The 17,342-nt window shown below is 50.9% G+C and overlaps 5 protein-coding genes across 5 annotated transcripts; 2 read left to right on the forward strand and 3 right to left on the reverse strand.

Annotated features, from left to right (window-relative positions):
• Positions 1-65: 65 nt before the first annotated feature.
• N7498_006010 (putative aldose 1-epimerase family protein) lies at positions 66-1,404 on the reverse strand (the record flags this gene model as incomplete). Its single annotated transcript, XM_058453072.1, has 3 exons — positions 66-253; positions 315-974; positions 1,119-1,404. 3 exons carry the CDS (start codon positions 1,402-1,404, stop codon positions 66-68), a joined length of 1,134 nt encoding a protein of 377 aa, XP_058307263.1.
• A 391-nt stretch (positions 1,405-1,795) lies between these two features.
• Positions 1,796-3,478, reverse strand: N7498_006011 (cytochrome P450; the record flags this gene model as incomplete). The annotated part of the gene is made up of 3 exons (XM_058453073.1): positions 1,796-2,935; positions 2,998-3,270; positions 3,323-3,478. Coding segments are annotated over 3 exons (1,569 nt in total), but the record flags the coding sequence as incomplete, so codon positions are not given.
• Positions 3,479-4,325: 847 nt separating this feature from the next.
• On the reverse strand, positions 4,326-5,453 carry N7498_006012 (zinc-binding alcohol dehydrogenase family protein; the record flags this gene model as incomplete). Its single annotated transcript, XM_058453074.1, has 2 exons — positions 4,326-4,851; positions 4,909-5,453. The coding sequence occupies 2 exons, from the start codon at positions 5,451-5,453 to the stop codon at positions 4,326-4,328; spliced, it is 1,071 nt and encodes a 356-aa protein (XP_058307265.1).
• A 530-nt stretch (positions 5,454-5,983) lies between these two features.
• N7498_006013 (putative polyketide synthase) lies at positions 5,984-14,035 on the forward strand (the record flags this gene model as incomplete). Its single annotated transcript, XM_058453075.1, has 6 exons — positions 5,984-6,957; positions 7,013-7,300; positions 7,369-10,149; positions 10,209-12,665; positions 12,739-13,463; positions 13,533-14,035. The coding sequence occupies 6 exons, from the start codon at positions 5,984-5,986 to the stop codon at positions 14,033-14,035; spliced, it is 7,728 nt and encodes a 2,575-aa protein (XP_058307266.1).
• A 902-nt stretch (positions 14,036-14,937) lies between these two features.
• N7498_006014 (uncharacterized protein) lies at positions 14,938-15,480 on the forward strand (the record flags this gene model as incomplete). Its single annotated transcript, XM_058453076.1, has 1 exon — positions 14,938-15,480. The coding sequence occupies one exon, from the start codon at positions 14,938-14,940 to the stop codon at positions 15,478-15,480; it is 543 nt and encodes a 180-aa protein (XP_058307267.1).
• Between the last annotated feature and the right edge of the window lie 1,862 nt (positions 15,481-17,342).

Below are 17,342 nucleotides of genomic sequence, written 5' to 3' on the forward strand. Positions count from 1 at the left end.
GTAGCTTCTATATGTATCTAGCTGCAACCATAGATTCACCTTGACTATATGCGGACCGTAATCCTCTATTGCCCATTGACCAAGAACTTGTATGTCGCAAATCTCGTGAATAGTCCGTCCATACCCCAAATGGTCTTTCGGTGTCTCCATTCTGGGTGGTGGACGGCATCCGGCCAGTCTTGCATTTCCAACGATATCGCACCGTGCTGAGATACCTTGCCTTCGCCTTGATCTTTCTTCAACTTCAACCCACCTACACAAACTGTCAGCTTTCACTCTAACCCCCAGGGAAGGATTTTTATTACTAATTTTACCATCCCACGTATGAACATGGAGAGCGTCTTGGTCAGTGTAAAGCTCCATGGTGATACCTGACAGATGCGAGGAGAGTATCGCGACAGGGTCATCCTCCTTGTCACCAAATGGTTTATGAGACAGCGCATAAGTCACATCAAATGATGATCTCTGCTTCTGAATCTCTTCCCCAATGGATTTCGACGTCGACCAGAAGTCGAAATCTTTCCGCTCCCTGCTACTTCGAATATCTCCAGTCGGAATACCACGATCATCAACATCAAACCGCATACCGGCCACCGGGAGATGAAGTTTGTGATTAAGCACTGTTTCGCTGGAGTTTGGCCTGAACCCATCAAGGTTAAAGAACACTTGTTGGCTTAGGTTGATCGGTCCGGCCTTCAGCAATGGAGTCACCCCGAAAGCGATCCGCCATTCATACGGCGTAACTGTATGTGTTACACAGGAGGCGAAGATACCCGGGAAGCCATTCCACCGGTTATCAAACAGGACGAATGTGATGCTGTTGTTGATGTGCACTGCGATATCCCAGGTTTGGCGACCCCATCCCTTCTCGCCACCATTGTATAACGAGGTTCCGTTGTGTGCGTTCGGGGTGACGTTGTAGAGGATTCCATCCACCTCGTAGCTCGCGCCGCTCAAGAATCCAGCGTATCGTCCTGCACTTGGGATATTAGCAAGGCTCTGGGCGGAGTGGGGTAACGAAGGATTGCAGACGCGGGTTGGATTAATGGGGGGAAGAGCTGCTGAGAGATGCAGGTTCATTCTCGAATTTTGGTCTGCGATAAAGAGAGATCCCATACCTATGACTCCGTTCAAGTACGGATTCGACGACTGCTGAGGGTAATCCCGAGCGTCATCCATGCCCAAGACAATGTCAATCTCTTCCCCATGGGTGTTGTTCAGCCAGAGGTTTGTAAGGGCAGCGCCATGGTTGGTAAAAGCCAGGCGAATGCCTTCTGCTTGAATAATGTATTTTCCGTCTTCATTCGTCGGCCACAGCGCTGTAAGTGCAGCAAACGGGCTTCCGCGGGTCCAGACCGACTTGACCGCTGCCAGAATACCAACGGAGAGTTTCCAGAGATTCATTGCAAACTCCCATGCAATCTCATAAAGTTTAGAACAGTTGGAGATGTGAAGCGTCGAATTGCATTTCTTGTTGACTGCGAACTTAGGGACCGCTATAACAGATAACGGAGATTACAAGCTTACTTCGCATTTCAAAGCTCTCATGTCAGAGCTGTGTTGCTCAACCGGCGACTTTTAGACTTTGAACGGCATTTGCGTACTCCGGACAGGTGAAACGATCGGGCTCAATCAATTCCTATAACCAATACGCTACAGCAGTAATCCCTCGCACACGTAGTCTTAGGATCTCTGATCTGATTCAGAAAATGAATACTAGGCTGATTGTCATAGGCAAACTCGAATGTTGTATACTAAACACAAACTTCGAGCCTACCGGCATGTATAATATCACTCAAGCTTTCGCGGGCCGGACAAACTTGAGTCGACCGAAAACTCCCTCTGCAGACTTGTTCGTTTGACCGAACTTTAGCCTGTCAGCCGTGTCGGGGTTGGCAAGTCCGATCTCGAACGTAGACATCACAGCAGTGACGAGACATTCCAGAGTAGCCCTCGCGAAATTGGCTCCAATGCAGTTTCGTGGCCCAGCCCCAAATGTCAACATAGCATAATTACTAGATGCACCTCCCGAGTTGGCTTTTCCATCGCCAATCCATCGGTCAGGGTTGAACACATCGGCATCCGGTCCCCAGAGCGTCTTGTCGTGGTTCGTCACCTCGGCTGAGTATATCACAACGGTACCTTTCGGAATTCGGTGGCCGATCATCGTAGTATCCTGTTTGGCGACCTTGATAATAATGGGAGAGAATGGATAGCACCGCAGGACTTCGTTGCAGAAGGCATTCAAGTAGGGAAGATTCTGACCGCGGGGGCCATACTCGGTCGTCTGCAAGTCGGTTCCTAGGGCGTTGTGCACCTCCCCTCTCAAACGTTGCTGCATCTCTGGCCGTCTTCCAAGCTCATACATGGTCCATTCGAAGGCCGTGGCGGTGGACTCGTGGCCGGCTGTGAGGAAGGTCATGACATGGTCAATCAGATGGTGTTCCTCAAATACACCGCTTGCCAGGGCGACAGTAACGATATCCTTTTTGCTCAGGTCTTCGTCTGCAACAAGCTTTTCCTTTCTCTGTCGGATGACCCCGCCCGTGATTCCACGGAGGTAGTCTGCCGAGTTGGAGATCTCAATGAGCTTCTTCAGAGGCACCTTCATCAAAAGGCGCATATCGAAGTATCGGCTGAACAACCCGACCCAACTAAACACCCGGGTAGGGTCCAGAATCAATTTTCTGTAATGGCTTCGGAGGTCATTATCGGGCTGCTGCAGCGTCTGGAAGTCGTGTCCCATGCCGGCGAGCCCAATGTTATCTAGTGTAGCGCGGGAAACGTATTCGCGGAAGTTGATCGGGGCGTCAGGGTTCGCGCGCAACTCATCCCCCATGCATTGGACCATTTCTTGGGCTTTTCGCCAGAAGATATCAGTAAGATTACGAACATGGGGCACGGTGAAAGCCGGCATCATATTCTTGCGGTGTAGCTGTGAGTTCTCTTGTCAGCTGCGACTTCTAGCCACGGGACCTGATTCTGGTATTCACATACTTTGAAGTCATCATTACTAAGGAAGCCAAGGTTGCTACCCGTGAATCTTTTGATGGCAATCTTGACCAGATCTTGGTGAGCGTAGTCGAAGGCATTGACTGTGAGCATGTCTCTGATTGCCGGTGGACTTGTCGCTAGAATGACCTCCCCACTCAAAGCTGAGTATATTCGGAGAAGACCTTCGTTGGGGGTGCTCTCGACAATCTTCCGCAGCGGCACCCATGCATTATCGGGGAATAGAACGGGGTAATTTCCTGTCAAAATTGTTCGATGCTACTATATTATTAGCGTGTCTCCGATGTAATACAAACAAGACTATGCGTACCGAAGGGGTTGGGATATCCCGGAAAGGTGTGAAATAACGGGGATAGAGGATCATCCAATAAACAGCAAAGCCAACAAAGGCACACAATTCAGCGCCTAGCACTTTGAAGAGCAATGCTGTATAATGTCCAAAGACGAAAGTCTGGTGGACAATTCCCCCTACAGTTAGTGTAAGCGTACACAGCCATATCTCGAGAAACGATCTCATCCTGAAAGTTCTATAGAATGAGAGAAACCTCGTGATAATTTGTTGAGTAAATAATGTTTCAATGCGTATGGTAAATAATGTTTATCCTAATATACTCATAAACACATCCTTCGAAACGGAGACTAGATATAAGCCTTTCTAATTTCCTGAAGGGGCATGTTAGTTGCCTAATATCTTGGTGCGCTGTCAGCATGTTAGCGTGCGCCGGTGTTAGGCGTACAGTGCCAAGACTATGGACCGGCGACTTCTACCTAGGGTAATCAGGGAAACTGCTCACTATTTATGCGAGGATTAAACTGCAGGATTACTATTAGAGGCTCTGATCTAATGATTTACCAATGAACACCTACATTCCAAATCCCACTGCTCTGAGATCGTATCGGTTCATAAACAGGGCTATTGGTTAACCCGAGACAAGAAGCGCCAGTGCCTCAAATGTTCGCCCGGAAACTAATCCTACACTTTTTTAATAAAGATTTAATCCCTACTATTAATGGAATTAAATAGTAAAGTTTTCCATTCACCTACTCAATATATACAATTCATGGCGAATCTCAGCTTAATGTGAAAATAGGACAATACGCTCAATGTTAGCTGATACATGTAGCCACTCTCAAATATACATAGCAGCAACACATGTATCCTGAGATCAATCCCTCACATGCATTTATTCAATCCTTGTTCTCAGGTTGATGTGTTTCAACTAAGGGTTGTGATTTATGTGGAACCTAGGAAATAGATACAAGCTAATGATCTCCTGAACCACTGATAGACCCCGAAAATCAGATCGATATCATTAGACGCGGCAGACGAGCTTCTGGCCAGATACCTTCTTGTCCTTAAGAAGCTTAAGACCAACTAATGTTTCGCTAAGACTCTCACCTACTACTTTGTGGGGATGTGTCTTCAGCTTACCATCATCCAGTAGCTCTTGCGCCAGTGCAAACCACTCGAAACCAAACTTCCTATACTCTTCGTTTCCTTCTCCACCAAATGGCTCTGGCCAGCCCAGCCTTTTGCCAAGGAGTGTTGGACCCAAAACCCAGGCTGGAACAACCGTCTTCGGTCGGGTATGGAGGAACTCAGGGAAGGGTTCCAGTGCGGTGTATTTGCCTCCAGACCTGCCGATACATTTGTAGCACAATTGCATTGTTTCTGGCTCCGAAATGCAGTCAAGAACAAACTTGAGGGAATTACGCGTGTGTTTGCGAATATCATCCGCACATGTCTCCTCGTGGTAGTCGAATACTGCAGTGGCCCCGTATGATTTCACGAGTTCAAAGTTGCTTAGTGAACAAGTCGCTATAGGGCTCAGTCCTGACCTAGAAAGATGGGTGAGCGTCCCAAACTTCATGAAGCACAGGTGATACTAAACTTACAGTTTGAGCAACTGAATGGCGAGAGTACCGGTGGCAGTGCTGCCACCGTATACTAGCACCTCTACTGGCTTGCTGGCCGGCGACTTGGGAGATCCAGGAACATCCAGCGATTTGAAAAGTGCGAGACCAATGGTACCAATTCCACTTCCCAGCGTTGCCGCTTGTTCAAGTGACATGTGGTCTGGGACCTTGATCGTGGTAAGATCTGTTGCGCCGACAATCTGCGCAAACGCGCCAACCGTAGGAGTGAGAGAATGCATTCCTGGCACTGCTCCGCAAATTCGGTCGCCAGGCTTGATGGGTACGGCAGTTCGAACTTTGGACCCAATGCATATAACTTCGCCCGCAAAGTCCATGCCGCCGATTGCGCCAGGGTATGCCAGCTTGCCGACCATTTTGGTGTCAATCGGGTTCAGCGCAACAAACGCATTCTTCACCAGGATCATGTCTTCCTCCAAGGCGGGAATCTGGACATTATCGCGTAGACCGAGAGTGCCATCGTCAAGGGCTACAATGGCAGTCTGAGTGGAGGGTAGTCCAGGCATTGTGTGGAAAAAATGAAAAGGACGAAATTGTTGATGAAAGTTCGTAATGTTGAAAGTGAAGCAATCTAATAGGTATGGCGTTTTGGTGTGACAAGGATTCAAAGTAAATGTTTCCACTCCGGACGAGCGTATCAGCTAGTCCAGAATATAATAGGCTAGATGGGATCCGGAATTTTTGAGCTGTCAGATTAAGTTGCCGGTTCTCATAGTTAGACCCAACCGGCGTTCATCCCCACGGTCCGGCCTACCGGCGTTTAGCCACGTTTTGCCCACGTTTTGGCCCCATCGGCTCTCGCGTCGCATAGAGATTGGCATTTTCTAATCTTTGCATAGTCACGCGATAAGGTCGTAGGAATCATGTATTTATTGCATATATAGTTCGATAATCGTTGGTGACTGGTTTGAAATCAGGACGCAGGAGACAAATCCAATTTTCTTGATCAACTCTGTAGACTTGAAGCATCTTCTCCTCATACTTGAATCAACTTCCAAGTCTCTTCTCCTTACCCCCGAAAACGCTCCTCTCCACTATGTCTCCCTCCAGAAATGAACCCATTGCCATTGTGGGCATGGGATGCCGCTTCCCAGGAGGCGCAAGCTCGCCCTCTAAGCTGTGGGATCTCCTGAACAACCCAACCGACGTCGCCCAAAACATTCCTTCTTCGCGATTCAACGTAGATCGCTTCTATCACAAAGTCGGTAGTCATCACGGAACCACAAATATCCGCCAGGCCTACCTACTGTCAGAGGATGTTCGTGAGTTCGATGCCAAGTTCTTCTCTGTCCCTCCCGGCGAGGCAGAAGCCATCGATCCCCAGCAGCGAATTCTCCTCGAAGTGGCATACGAGGCCCTCGAAACTTCTGGCCACACTCTCAGCAACCTCTCCGGGTCTGACACCGGCGTCTTTGTCGGTCTCATGTCCCAGGACTACTTTGCGCTAAACGGCCAGGACGTGAATTCGGTTCCCACCTACGCTGCATCTGGCACTGCTGCCAGCAACGCCTCGAGCCGGTTATCCTACTTCTTTAACTGGCATGGCCCGTCCATGACGATCGATACCGCCTGCTCATCTAGCATGGTCGCTGTGAACGAAGCCGTGCAGACCCTTCGAAACGGCACCAGCCGCGTTGCTATTGCTTGTGGAACAAACCTGTGTTTGTCGGCCTTCACATTCATCACACTGAGCAAGCTCAGCATGTTGTCACCAACCTCTAGATGCCACATGTGGGATGTCGACGCGGACGGCTACGCCAGAGGTGAGGGTGTTGCTTGCGTCGTCTTGAAGACTCTTAGCGCTGCTATTGAAGATGGGGATCACATCGAATGCGTGATCCGAGAAGTTGGCGTCAACCACGACGGCCGAACAAAGGGGTTGACCATGCCCAGTGCTACAGCCCAGGCATCCCTAATTCGAGACACATACGCCCGGGCTGGGCTGGATCCGATGAAGGAGGAGGACCGGTGCCAGTACTTTGAAGCTCACGGCACAGGAACCAAGGCCGGGTGAGTTGAAACCTTCTGCGCATACTTGAATAAAAACCAATATACCTTCTTTTAGCGATCCCCAAGAGGCTGAGGCCATCATGAATGCATTCTTCCCCGAGTCTGATTCTGAAGGCGAACTCTTCGTCGGTTCTATCAAGACTGTTGTCGGTCACACTGAGGGTACTGCGGGACTGGCAGGTCTTATAAAAGCTTGTTTGGCTCTTCAAAATGCAACTGTGCCCCCAAATCTACTATTCAATCGCTTGAACCCCGAGCTTGAGCTCTTTACCAAGAATCTTCGTGTTCCTACGGCCAATCAACCTTGGCCTGAATTACCAGATGGTAAACCACGGAGGGTTAGGTTAGTTGAAGAGCGAACTCGAACTTTGATGATTTATATCTCCATACTAATTCTTTTTCTCAATACAGTGTCAACAGCTTTGGCTTTGGCGGTACCAACTCTCACTGTATCCTTGAAACATATGCACCAACGCCCAGTGGCCCAGCTCTTGAAATAGAGGCAGCCACATCGAGAACATGTTGCATTCCAGCTGTATTTTCTGCGGCGTCTGATAACTCGCTTGTTGCACTCTTGCAGTCCACCCTTGAATTTATGGACAAGAAGGCAGCTATTGATATATCTGAACTGGCATACAATTTGAGCACCAAGCGGTCTGCTCTTCAGCGAAGACTCGCACTGTCTGCTGCATCGATCGCCGAGCTTCGAGAGAAGATTCAGTCTACTATTGAAGCAGCCTCAGAGAAAGAATCCGCTTCACCTTCTATTTCAGCTTTGCCTGGAACCGCTTCATTGCTGGGTGTTTTCACTGGCCAGGGTGCTCAGTGGCAAGGTATGGGATCGCAGCTTATCTCGTCGATCCCGCTGGCCCGGAAAACAGTGGAAGAGCTAGATGCATCTCTGGCAAGCTTGCCCTCTTACAACCGCCCATCCTGGACTCTAGCCGAAGTGCTCACTGATAGCAATGCGCCCGTTAACGAAGCCTCCCTTTCCCAGCCTCTCTGCACGGCTGTACAGGTCATTCTGGTTGACCTTCTTTACGCTGCCGGGATTAAGTTCCAAGCAGTTGTTGGTCATTCCTCGGGTGAGATTGCTGCAGCCTATGCTGCAGGCTTCATCACTGCGCACGACGCCATCCGCATCGCATACTACAGGGGATTCTACGCCAAGATGGCTGCCGGTCCTTCTGGAGAGAAAGGAGCAATGCTGGCTGTTGGAACATCCATCGAGGATGCCAGTGAGCTTTGCCAGCTTGACGACTTCGCCGGAAAGATCTGTGTCGCTGCCCACAACTCTACAGCCAGCGTGACTCTGTCGGGTGATATCACGGCTATCACCCAAGCACAGGAAATTTTAGAAGACGAGGGAAAGTTTGCCAGAGTTTTGAAGGTCGATACTGCATACCACTCGGCTCACATGCTTAAATGCTCTGCATCTTACCTCATAGCGTTGACAAACAGCAAGATCGAAGTCCGACAGCCCGGGCTCGACGCACCGCAGTGGTTCAGCAGCGTCCGAAAGGGCGAGATCGTCACTAGCCCGGGGAGTCTGAACGGCCAATATTGGGTCGATAACATGGTCCAGCCCGTACTGTTCTGCCCAGCCGTTCAAACATGCATGACATCTTTGGGCAAATCAATTAACTGTGCCTTAGAGGTCGGGCCGCATCCTGCTTTGCAAGGCCCGGCCAAAGATTCTATTCTTGCCGCCGTGGATCGGGAAATTCCATATACTAGTACCTTGGAGCGTGGAAAGGACAGCATGGCGGCATTCTCCGACACACTTGGATTCCTATGGAGTCACTTTGGACCTACTGCTGTGAAACTCGGAACTTTCCAGCAAGCATGTTACCCGGACACTCCATCTAAGATGATCCATGGTCTCCCAACGTACCCTTGGGCCCATGACAAGGGCTACTTTGCTGAATCGAGACTCATCAAGACCTTCCACAGCCACCCGGTGCCCTTCCATGACTTGTTGGGCATCCAAACTGCGGACGGAGTGACGAATGAATGGAGATGGCGAAACATCCTGAAAATGAACGAACTCAAATGGCTCTCAGGGCACTCACTACAAGGTCAGGTTGTATTTCCCGCCACGGCTTACATTTGTCTTGCCATGGAAGCAGCGCTGCAGCTTGCCCAAGGAAGGACAGTGATGTCCATCGATCTCCTCGATCTTGAAATTCGCAAAGCTATCGCCATCCACGACTCCACGGGAACTGAGCTGCTCGTTTCCATGACCAAGGTGTCTACCCTCGACGCCGAGTCGAAGGAAATTACCGCTGACTTCGCGGCCTACTCCACAATCAGCAAAGACACCGCTAACCTGTCACTCAACTGCTGCGGTCGTGTTCGTGTGCTTCTGGGAGAGTACTCGGCATTCCATTTCTCGCCTAGACAGTCTCCCATTGGAAAGCTGACCGCGGTGGACGTGGACAGCTTTTACAAGATCCTCCGAGAAGACTTCGGATTCGGATACGAGGGTCCTTTCCGTGCCCTCATGAGTGTCAGTCGTAAATCAGGGTTTGCGACGGGAAAAATTCGATGCGAGGGTTTTGATGATTCAGAAACTTCTCTGCTCTTCCACCCTGGTATGCTGGACAGTGCCTTGCAGGGCCTGAATGCTGCCCACAGTGCCCCCGGAGATGGCCGTCTCTGGACCATCGTGGCGCCGACTTTCTGTCGTCGCATTTCGATTATCCCTGAACTCTGCGGCACCAACATGACAGGCAATGTTGAGATCGACTGCACTATCACTGATCCTCGCGACACTTACGTCACTGGAGATGTGGAGGTCTTCTCGGAGCATTTCAAGGAGAAGATTATCGAGGTTGAGGGGCTCACCTTTTCCCCATTCGCAGGAGCGACCGTGGACAACGATCGATACCTTTTCCAGGAGTCGTTCCTGTGTCTTGATAAGCCAGACGCCTATATAATCTTTGGCGATAGAGAGCCGACTCATCAGGAGAGCATGAAGGCCCTTGACGCTGAGCGGGCGGCATTCTACTACCTCAAGACCTTCCATCTCTCGGTCAGTCCGGAACAACGCGAGACCCTTCCGTGGTATCGACAGGCTCTGCTGAAGAACGCCGAGCGGCTCTTTCACATTGTCAATGACGGGAAGCATCCGTTTGCCCCGCGCTCTTGGGTGAACGACACCAGAGAGGATATTTTCAAGATGATCGACAGGTAAGTAGCTTGTGCCTTGTTGAAGACTTGATTTGGAACCTCTATTAACACTTTTATAGCTATCCCACGACAGATGCCGATTTCAACCTGACTAAAGCTGTCGGAGAAAATATGCTCCTCTCTTCGGTGCTCAATGGAGATACCAGCATCCTGCAGTACATGACAAAGGATAACTACCTTGAGCAGTACTATGTGGATGCCATCGGATTCCAGCTGCTCAACTTCCTGATTGCCGGGGTTATGGAGCAGCTTTGCGTGAAATCTCCTCGCATGAACTTCCTTGAGGTGGGCGCCGGAACCGGTGGTGCGACCAAGGCGATCTTAGAGAAGATTGGACACTCCTTTGCGTCGTATACTTATACCGATATTTCGAGTGCCTTCTTCGGTCATGCTGCGGAACACTTCCCATCGCAGGTCAACAAGATGATTTTCAAGACTTTGGATATCGCAAAGGACCCCACTGGACAGGACTATACCCTCCAGAGTTATGATGTTGTCATTGCCTCTAATGTTTTACACGCGACTGAGTCATTGCGGACTGCTCTTGAGAATACGCGAAAGCTCTTGCGACCAGGTGGTTACCTTGTGATGGTTGAGATCATCCGCAATGACGTGATGCGCCATGGTCTCGTCATGGGCGGACTCCCCGGCTGGTGGATCGGCGAGAATGATGGTCGTCAATGGGGTCCCAGTATTACTCTTGAGGAGTGGGATAGTATCCTTCGAGAGACGGGCTTCAATGGCATCGAAACCAATTCGCCCATGCGTGACCCAGTGGGCGTGCCCGGATCCATTATAGTTTCTCGAGCACAAAATGATGTTATCAGCCAGTTGAGCATGCCTCTCAGCTCAGCTCCGAGTGCTGACAGAATCCTGTTGGTCATTGGGGGCAGCAGTCCGTCTGTCACACCATTCAGGGACCAGCTCTGCCTCACGCTGAGGTCCCAGTTTGCAGATGTCATCAAGCTGGAGAAATTCGACAATCTACCAGCACTCCCTGAGAGTTACCACGTCCTGTGCCTTGCTGAGTGCGACGCGAATTTGTTCCAGGACCTGGAAGAGTCTGTTTTCTCTAACCTGAAGACAGTCATAGGTTCTGCGGCCAGTGTACTCTGGTTGCTCCAGGGCCGTCGATCGAACAACCCCCATGCCGGAACTACCCTCGGTCTCTTCCGGACGCTGTTCTACGAAGTTCCTGGAACCCTGTTGCAGACTCTGGATATTGATTCCGTCAATGTTAATGACTGTTCAGTCATCGCGAAGTCGATGTGCCAGCTCAGGCTCCAATCGGAAATTGCCAGACGTGGCGAGTCGGATAAGATACATTGGGAGTTCGAGCCAGAACTGGTCCTTAAGGACGGCCAGCTCCATGCCCCAAGAGTCCGTCCGCATGATGGCCAGAACAATCGATACAATTCATCCAAAAGACCTATGACTCACAAGGTGGACACTCAGACGACACCTTTGGCGCTGGAGTTCGTCGACGACTCGTACATGCTACGGGAACAGCACACCATTGAGAAATCCTCATATGGCTTTGTTACCGTCAAGATATCTTGCTCTTTCTTGTCGTCGATCAAGACGCCAGTGGGATATGTATTTGTTAGTCTTGGAGAAGATGTCAAGACAGGAGAGAAAACACTCTGTTTCTCTAACCGCAACGAGTCTATCGTGAAGGTCCCTAAGTCTTGGACCGCATCCCTTGACGAGGTCGAGGTTGACGGACAATTCATGTCGTTTGTTATTGCCGACCTCACAGTCCAATGGGTATTGCAAATGCTGCCACCCACAGGTACTGTGATGGCGTATGAGCCAGATCCAGTTGCAGCATCTCTGCTATCTCAGCAGTTGAGCAGAGTTGGCAAGAAGGCTCTTTTCCTGACGTCTAGTCCCGAAATGTCTGGCCGAAACTGGGTATATGTTCACCCAAATAGTACCAAGAGAGCCATCGCTGCCCTCTTACCATCCGACGTTACCTTGTACGTCGACGCCTCCGGAGCCGGGCCTCAATCTCAAAGTCTCGGCTCCAAGATTGCTACCTCCGTGTCATCGATCTGTGATAAGGTCAAGATGTCCAGCCTGACTGCATCGGAAGCGTCCGTTCTTCCGCACGATGCCCCCGAAGCCATCACAAATCTGCTCCGTCGCGCTACTTCATTCGCCTCCTCACTGCTCTCCGCACAAGCAACTCCAGAGGGCGCACCGCTTGACATCTTACCATTGAGACGGGTGGTTGCAAACTTTGCTTCTCCAAATCCCAGCTCACTGATTTACTGGCAAGAGGATCAATACGTATCGGTCTCTGTTGAACCCATTTTCCAACGTGATGATCTATTCCGCCCCGATCGCACCTACTGGCTAGCTGGTCTCGCCGGAGACACTGGACGATCCCTGGCCGACTTCATGATTGCCCACAATGCTCGCAATATTGTGCTCAGCAGCCGTACACCCAATCCCGACGCAGACTGGGTCCAATGGCAAAATTCAAGAGGTGCGACAGTGAAGTATTTCGCAGGGTAAGTAAATAAATTATTGAGTTAACCTCTCTCACCACTTGGAAGAAAATTGCTAACCAGATTCCTTTCTTAGTGACATCACCAGCTTCGAATCCATAAAGCAGATCTTTGAAACCATCAAGGAGTCCATGCCGCCCATTGGGGGTGTTGCGAATGGTGCCATGGTTCTGCGAGACAGTTCCTTCATGAAGATGAGCTTCGAAGATTTCCAAGCCGTCCTGCGTCCCAAGATCCAAGGCACAATTAACCTCGACCGGCTCTTCTCCGATCCCAGCCAACCACTCGACTGGTTTATCGGATTTAGTTCGATCGCGGCAACAGTCGGTAACCCTGGTCAATCGGCGTACACTGCCGGAAACTGTTTCATTAAGGCACTTATCGACCGGCGCCGTCAGCAAGGTCTGGCCGGATCATCAATTGACATCACTCGATTGGTGGGACTGGGCTTCATCGAGCGTGAGAGCCACGGCCGTCTGACCAAGGAGCATCAGGAGCGACTAACCACGCGATCTGGCACTATCGCGATGAGCGAGAATGATCTGCAGCAGTTGTTTGCCGAGGCCATCTTGTCCGGACGACCTGAATTGGGCCTCAACCCGGAGATCATTACTGGTCTGGCGCCCATCACTGTCGAGCAGTCCAAGGACGCATACTGGAAGACGAATACCAGGTTGTCGCTGTTGATTCGGGAGGTGGGACAGGGCGGCGCCCGGGGTGGAAAGAGGGGCAACGTGGTCCCAGTCCGACAACTGTTGGAAGGGGCCAAGAACATGCAAGACGCGGCGAAGGTGCTTTCAAGTACGTAAAATTATGTTTCAAGACTTCTCCCCAGACCGATTGAACATGGTCACTGACAATTTCGCTTAGTTGCTTTCAAATCAAAGCTGCAAGCGTTGAAATTCCTTTCGGATTCGGACAGCCTCTATGACACCACGCCTCTGGTGGATATGGGTGTCGACAGTCTGGTCGCTGTGGAGGTGAGATCGTGGTTCTTGAAGGAGCTCGCAGTCGACGTGCCGGTGATGAAGATTCTGGGTGGCGCCTCCATCACGGATTTGTTGGAGGTTGTGGTGCAGAAGCTTCCCCAAGAGTTGCTGACTCGGCTTGATCCCGAGGGGAAGCATAATAGCGGCAGTGACAATGTGCCAGCCCCTGATGCCGACGAAAAATCTGAAGATTTGGAGGAATTGAAGACCAACGGTATTGACAGCGCTCATGAGGTCAACGGTGTAAACGGTGTCAATGGAACTCATGATACCATTGATGCCGCGAATGTCACCAACGGGACTGTTATCATCACAAATAAGGTGGATCTCAAGAGTGCAGATGGGGTTCTCCCGATTATTATCAGTGGGCAGGAGGTAGCGTAAGATGGAAGGCGTGGTATCCCTGTTTAATTGTATTAATTCTCTCTCAGTCTTGGACCCCATTCCCTTCTTCACCGTCCTCCACAATATCATCAAATGCATTGCTCTATGATACCGCCCCTAGGTTCTCTCTCGTAGACTCGTATAGTTACTATTACGCTTGCACGCGCTGTATAACCCAGTTAGAAATAGGTTTTAAGTACCCATTAATACAAATCTTACTCGGAATCCTGGTAGACAGGGTAGTCCCCAATGTAATAGCAGCATATATTTATCGCGAGCTTTATTAGGTTAATTGAAGTCTACTACTACTACTACTACTACTACTACTACTACTACCAATCCCAACAATATATCTTATTTACCCCTATAGGATGGGTTAGGTGAATCCTTAGATAATCCCTAAGCCTAGGAGCGATACGGCGGTGTAAAAAAACTAAAAGCGCACTCTATCAAAAAAAGGATAAAACTTAATAATATAATAACTACTTCTCTACTAGTCTGATATGGTTTATATTGATATTATCAATAGATTAATTGCTAATTTAGAACTTCTCAATTCTTTAGCGCTATACGACCGTTTAATAGGGTAGAGGAAGAGTTTTAAATACCAGTGGGATTTTCTTTGAATTCCAGCGAGGGCTAGTCAATTTATAGTTTAGCGCCGGGAAGCCTTTGTTAGTAAAGTGGGTGAACACCAGCGGAGTTTAACGTAGACTAACTTTAGTTGGCTAGCAAGACCTGAAAAATAAGCTTTATTTTCAGACTGTTGTCAACTACACGGTGTATATACTACTGGTCGACCATCACCAACCGCGGCCGTCCTTCTTAGCAAACTCGAAAGCGTAAGCGGTCTGGCTAGTCACCGGGGTCACAGTGAAGGTCAGCGAGTCGCCCTCGTACTGATGTTCCGTCACGCCCATGTCGATCGGCAGGCCCACGTCGCCATAGGTGCCGTTCCAGTCGAAGCGCAACGTGCGGATTGGGATGCTCCCACGCTGCTCGTAGCCCAGGTAGCTCAGGGCATCGACAGTGATTGCCCAGGTGCCGTTTGCCAGCCGCGGGCCGCACAGGATTTTGACGCCCGACGGCGACCCGTCCGATGTGGCGAAGACGTCGAACCGCCGGTCCGGCGAGCCCTCGGTAGCAACGCGGTAGCCCGTCATGCGCTGAGCGTAGTACTGGTACACGCGCCACTCGCCGTTGGGCCAGTAGCCGCCCTGTGTGTAGTTGTACTGGGCGGTGTTGGCGCCCGGCTTTCCGAGGAGGTTGGCAAGGAAGTCGTGCAGCTGGAAGCCGTCGGCCCAGTTGCCGCGGAGGCCGGGAATGTTGAGACGCTCAAGACGGGAGATATACCACGCGACTCCAGCGGGCTGCTGTTCGTCAATCACGCCGTACTCGTTGATGCAGAAGGGCGTGGGCGGGATGTTGTGCTGCTGGAGCATTGACTTGAGCGCGCCTGCGGCCTCCTGGGGGTCATCGTAGAGGTATTGGGGCCCGTAGAACTCCGAATGCCAGGTGAAGACGTCCGGGATAGTGTTGTTATGCTGGATGAAGGACAGATAGGTGTCCCACCAGCTGTTGGGCTCTCCGGGGGGAACTGCAAAGGAAGGGCCGATGAGGGGGGGTGTGAGGCCCGAGCCGTTGTCTTCTGGCTGTCAGCAATTCCTTCGTGAAAGATATATCCGTGGCTATAGGTACTACAGAGCGTTGAAGACACAAGTCGCCTATGGAACTGGTTCGACATACCGCAGTCTCAGCAGTCCACGTCCCCACATTTCTAAGTACTGGGATTGCGAACGCCTCCAAAAATAGCCGCCGTCGGGCTCATTCCATATCTCGACAGAGAGGCCGGGGTGCATGTGGTTCCTGTAGATGCTGTCGACGATTGCGCCGAGGAATAAGTCATACCTAAGGGGACTGGTGAGCGAGCTTGGGCCAACGCAGGAAGAGCAAAGGAATCGGCTTCAGGCGTCCTCACGATGTCCAGTTCCCGTTATCTCCCGGGAAGGGGTCACTGGCCGTCTCGCTGCCATCTGCACCCCAGAGGTCTGAAATGCGGAGTTGAAACTCGCCGCCGTGTTTGCGGGTGGTCGAGTATTCTCCGAATGTATCTTGAAAGCGGGTATTGAAGTCGGCCACTCCGCCCATCCACCCTGTCTTGGAGGTTTGAGCAGCACCGGCAAGGTTCCATCTGAAGCCCATGCCGGTGTAGAATTCGGCGGGGATCTGGTTTGGCTTGGCTGGGATGCCGTAGATCATGCCAGACGCAATGTGCTCTGGGCGGCCGCTGGGTTTAGAGAGGGTGACAGTTGCGGTTCCGGACACCGAAGCACTCGAGGAACCTGCGGCGGCGCCCTGGTTGAACCCTGCTAGGCACGCCAGCAACATGGCGTTTCCAATCGCGGCCTTCTTCATCTTGCGAAACTGCGCACTGTCTTGAAACCGTCCGGCGGTGTTATGTTTTCTTCTACAGAGGCGGCGACGGGATGTCAATTTCTTCTTTCCTGGGTCAAGCCACGTTCATATATGGCTCCTAAATTTCATTCAGTTGAAGCTATTGGTCTCCGGTGGGAAAGCTCCGTCGCAAATAGCTTCTCCACTTCTCTCCGGGAGCTCCCGAGTTAAACACCTCCCCGGATCGCTGAAAGGGCTAACCGCTGAATCCCTGACGGTGGAGGATGTGGAGGTGGAGACGGAGTAATTACTACGCCCTCAAGCTAGGAACTCATGACATTTTGCCGGAATGTCGGGGTTGAACTTGACCCTGTGGCACTTACTGAGTAGCATGGAGGCGTTGCTGGTTCTGAGCTCCGGAGACTCATCCCACCGGAGACTCATCCCACCGGAGACTTGTAGGCCAGAATTAGCCATCTTAGCAGCTTCAACCCCACATCCTTCCTTCCCGCGCCACGATTCCTGCCGCGGCAATCGAATTTGTCGCGACAATCATACTAGCCTTTACATCCCATGCCGAGCATCTCAAGAATGTGCGCCCCTCGACTCTCCTCAGTCTGTATTTGCCGCTGGTGATTATGCTAGATATTGCACGCGATCGCACTATCTGGTTGCTGCACCTACTAATGCCTATTGCCCCGCTCTTCACCGTCTGTCTCGCTTTGAAGGTGGCCTGGTTTTGCCTGGAAGCACGAGGAAAGCGGAAAGCGGGACATCATCTTAGAGAAATATAACCATATTAACACAGAGGAACTAGCAGGGATTCTGAAAAGGTCTGTTTTCGGTTGGCTGTTACCATTTATTATCCATAGATCACGGAACGAGTTCGCGGTCCGCGATCTGGCTATACTGG

Source organism: Penicillium cinerascens, assembly GCF_028974065.1.
Source record: "Penicillium cinerascens strain IBT 15544 chromosome Unknown contig_6_segment0_segment0, whole genome shotgun sequence".
Lineage (NCBI taxonomy): Eukaryota > Fungi > Ascomycota > Eurotiomycetes > Eurotiales > Aspergillaceae > Penicillium > Penicillium cinerascens.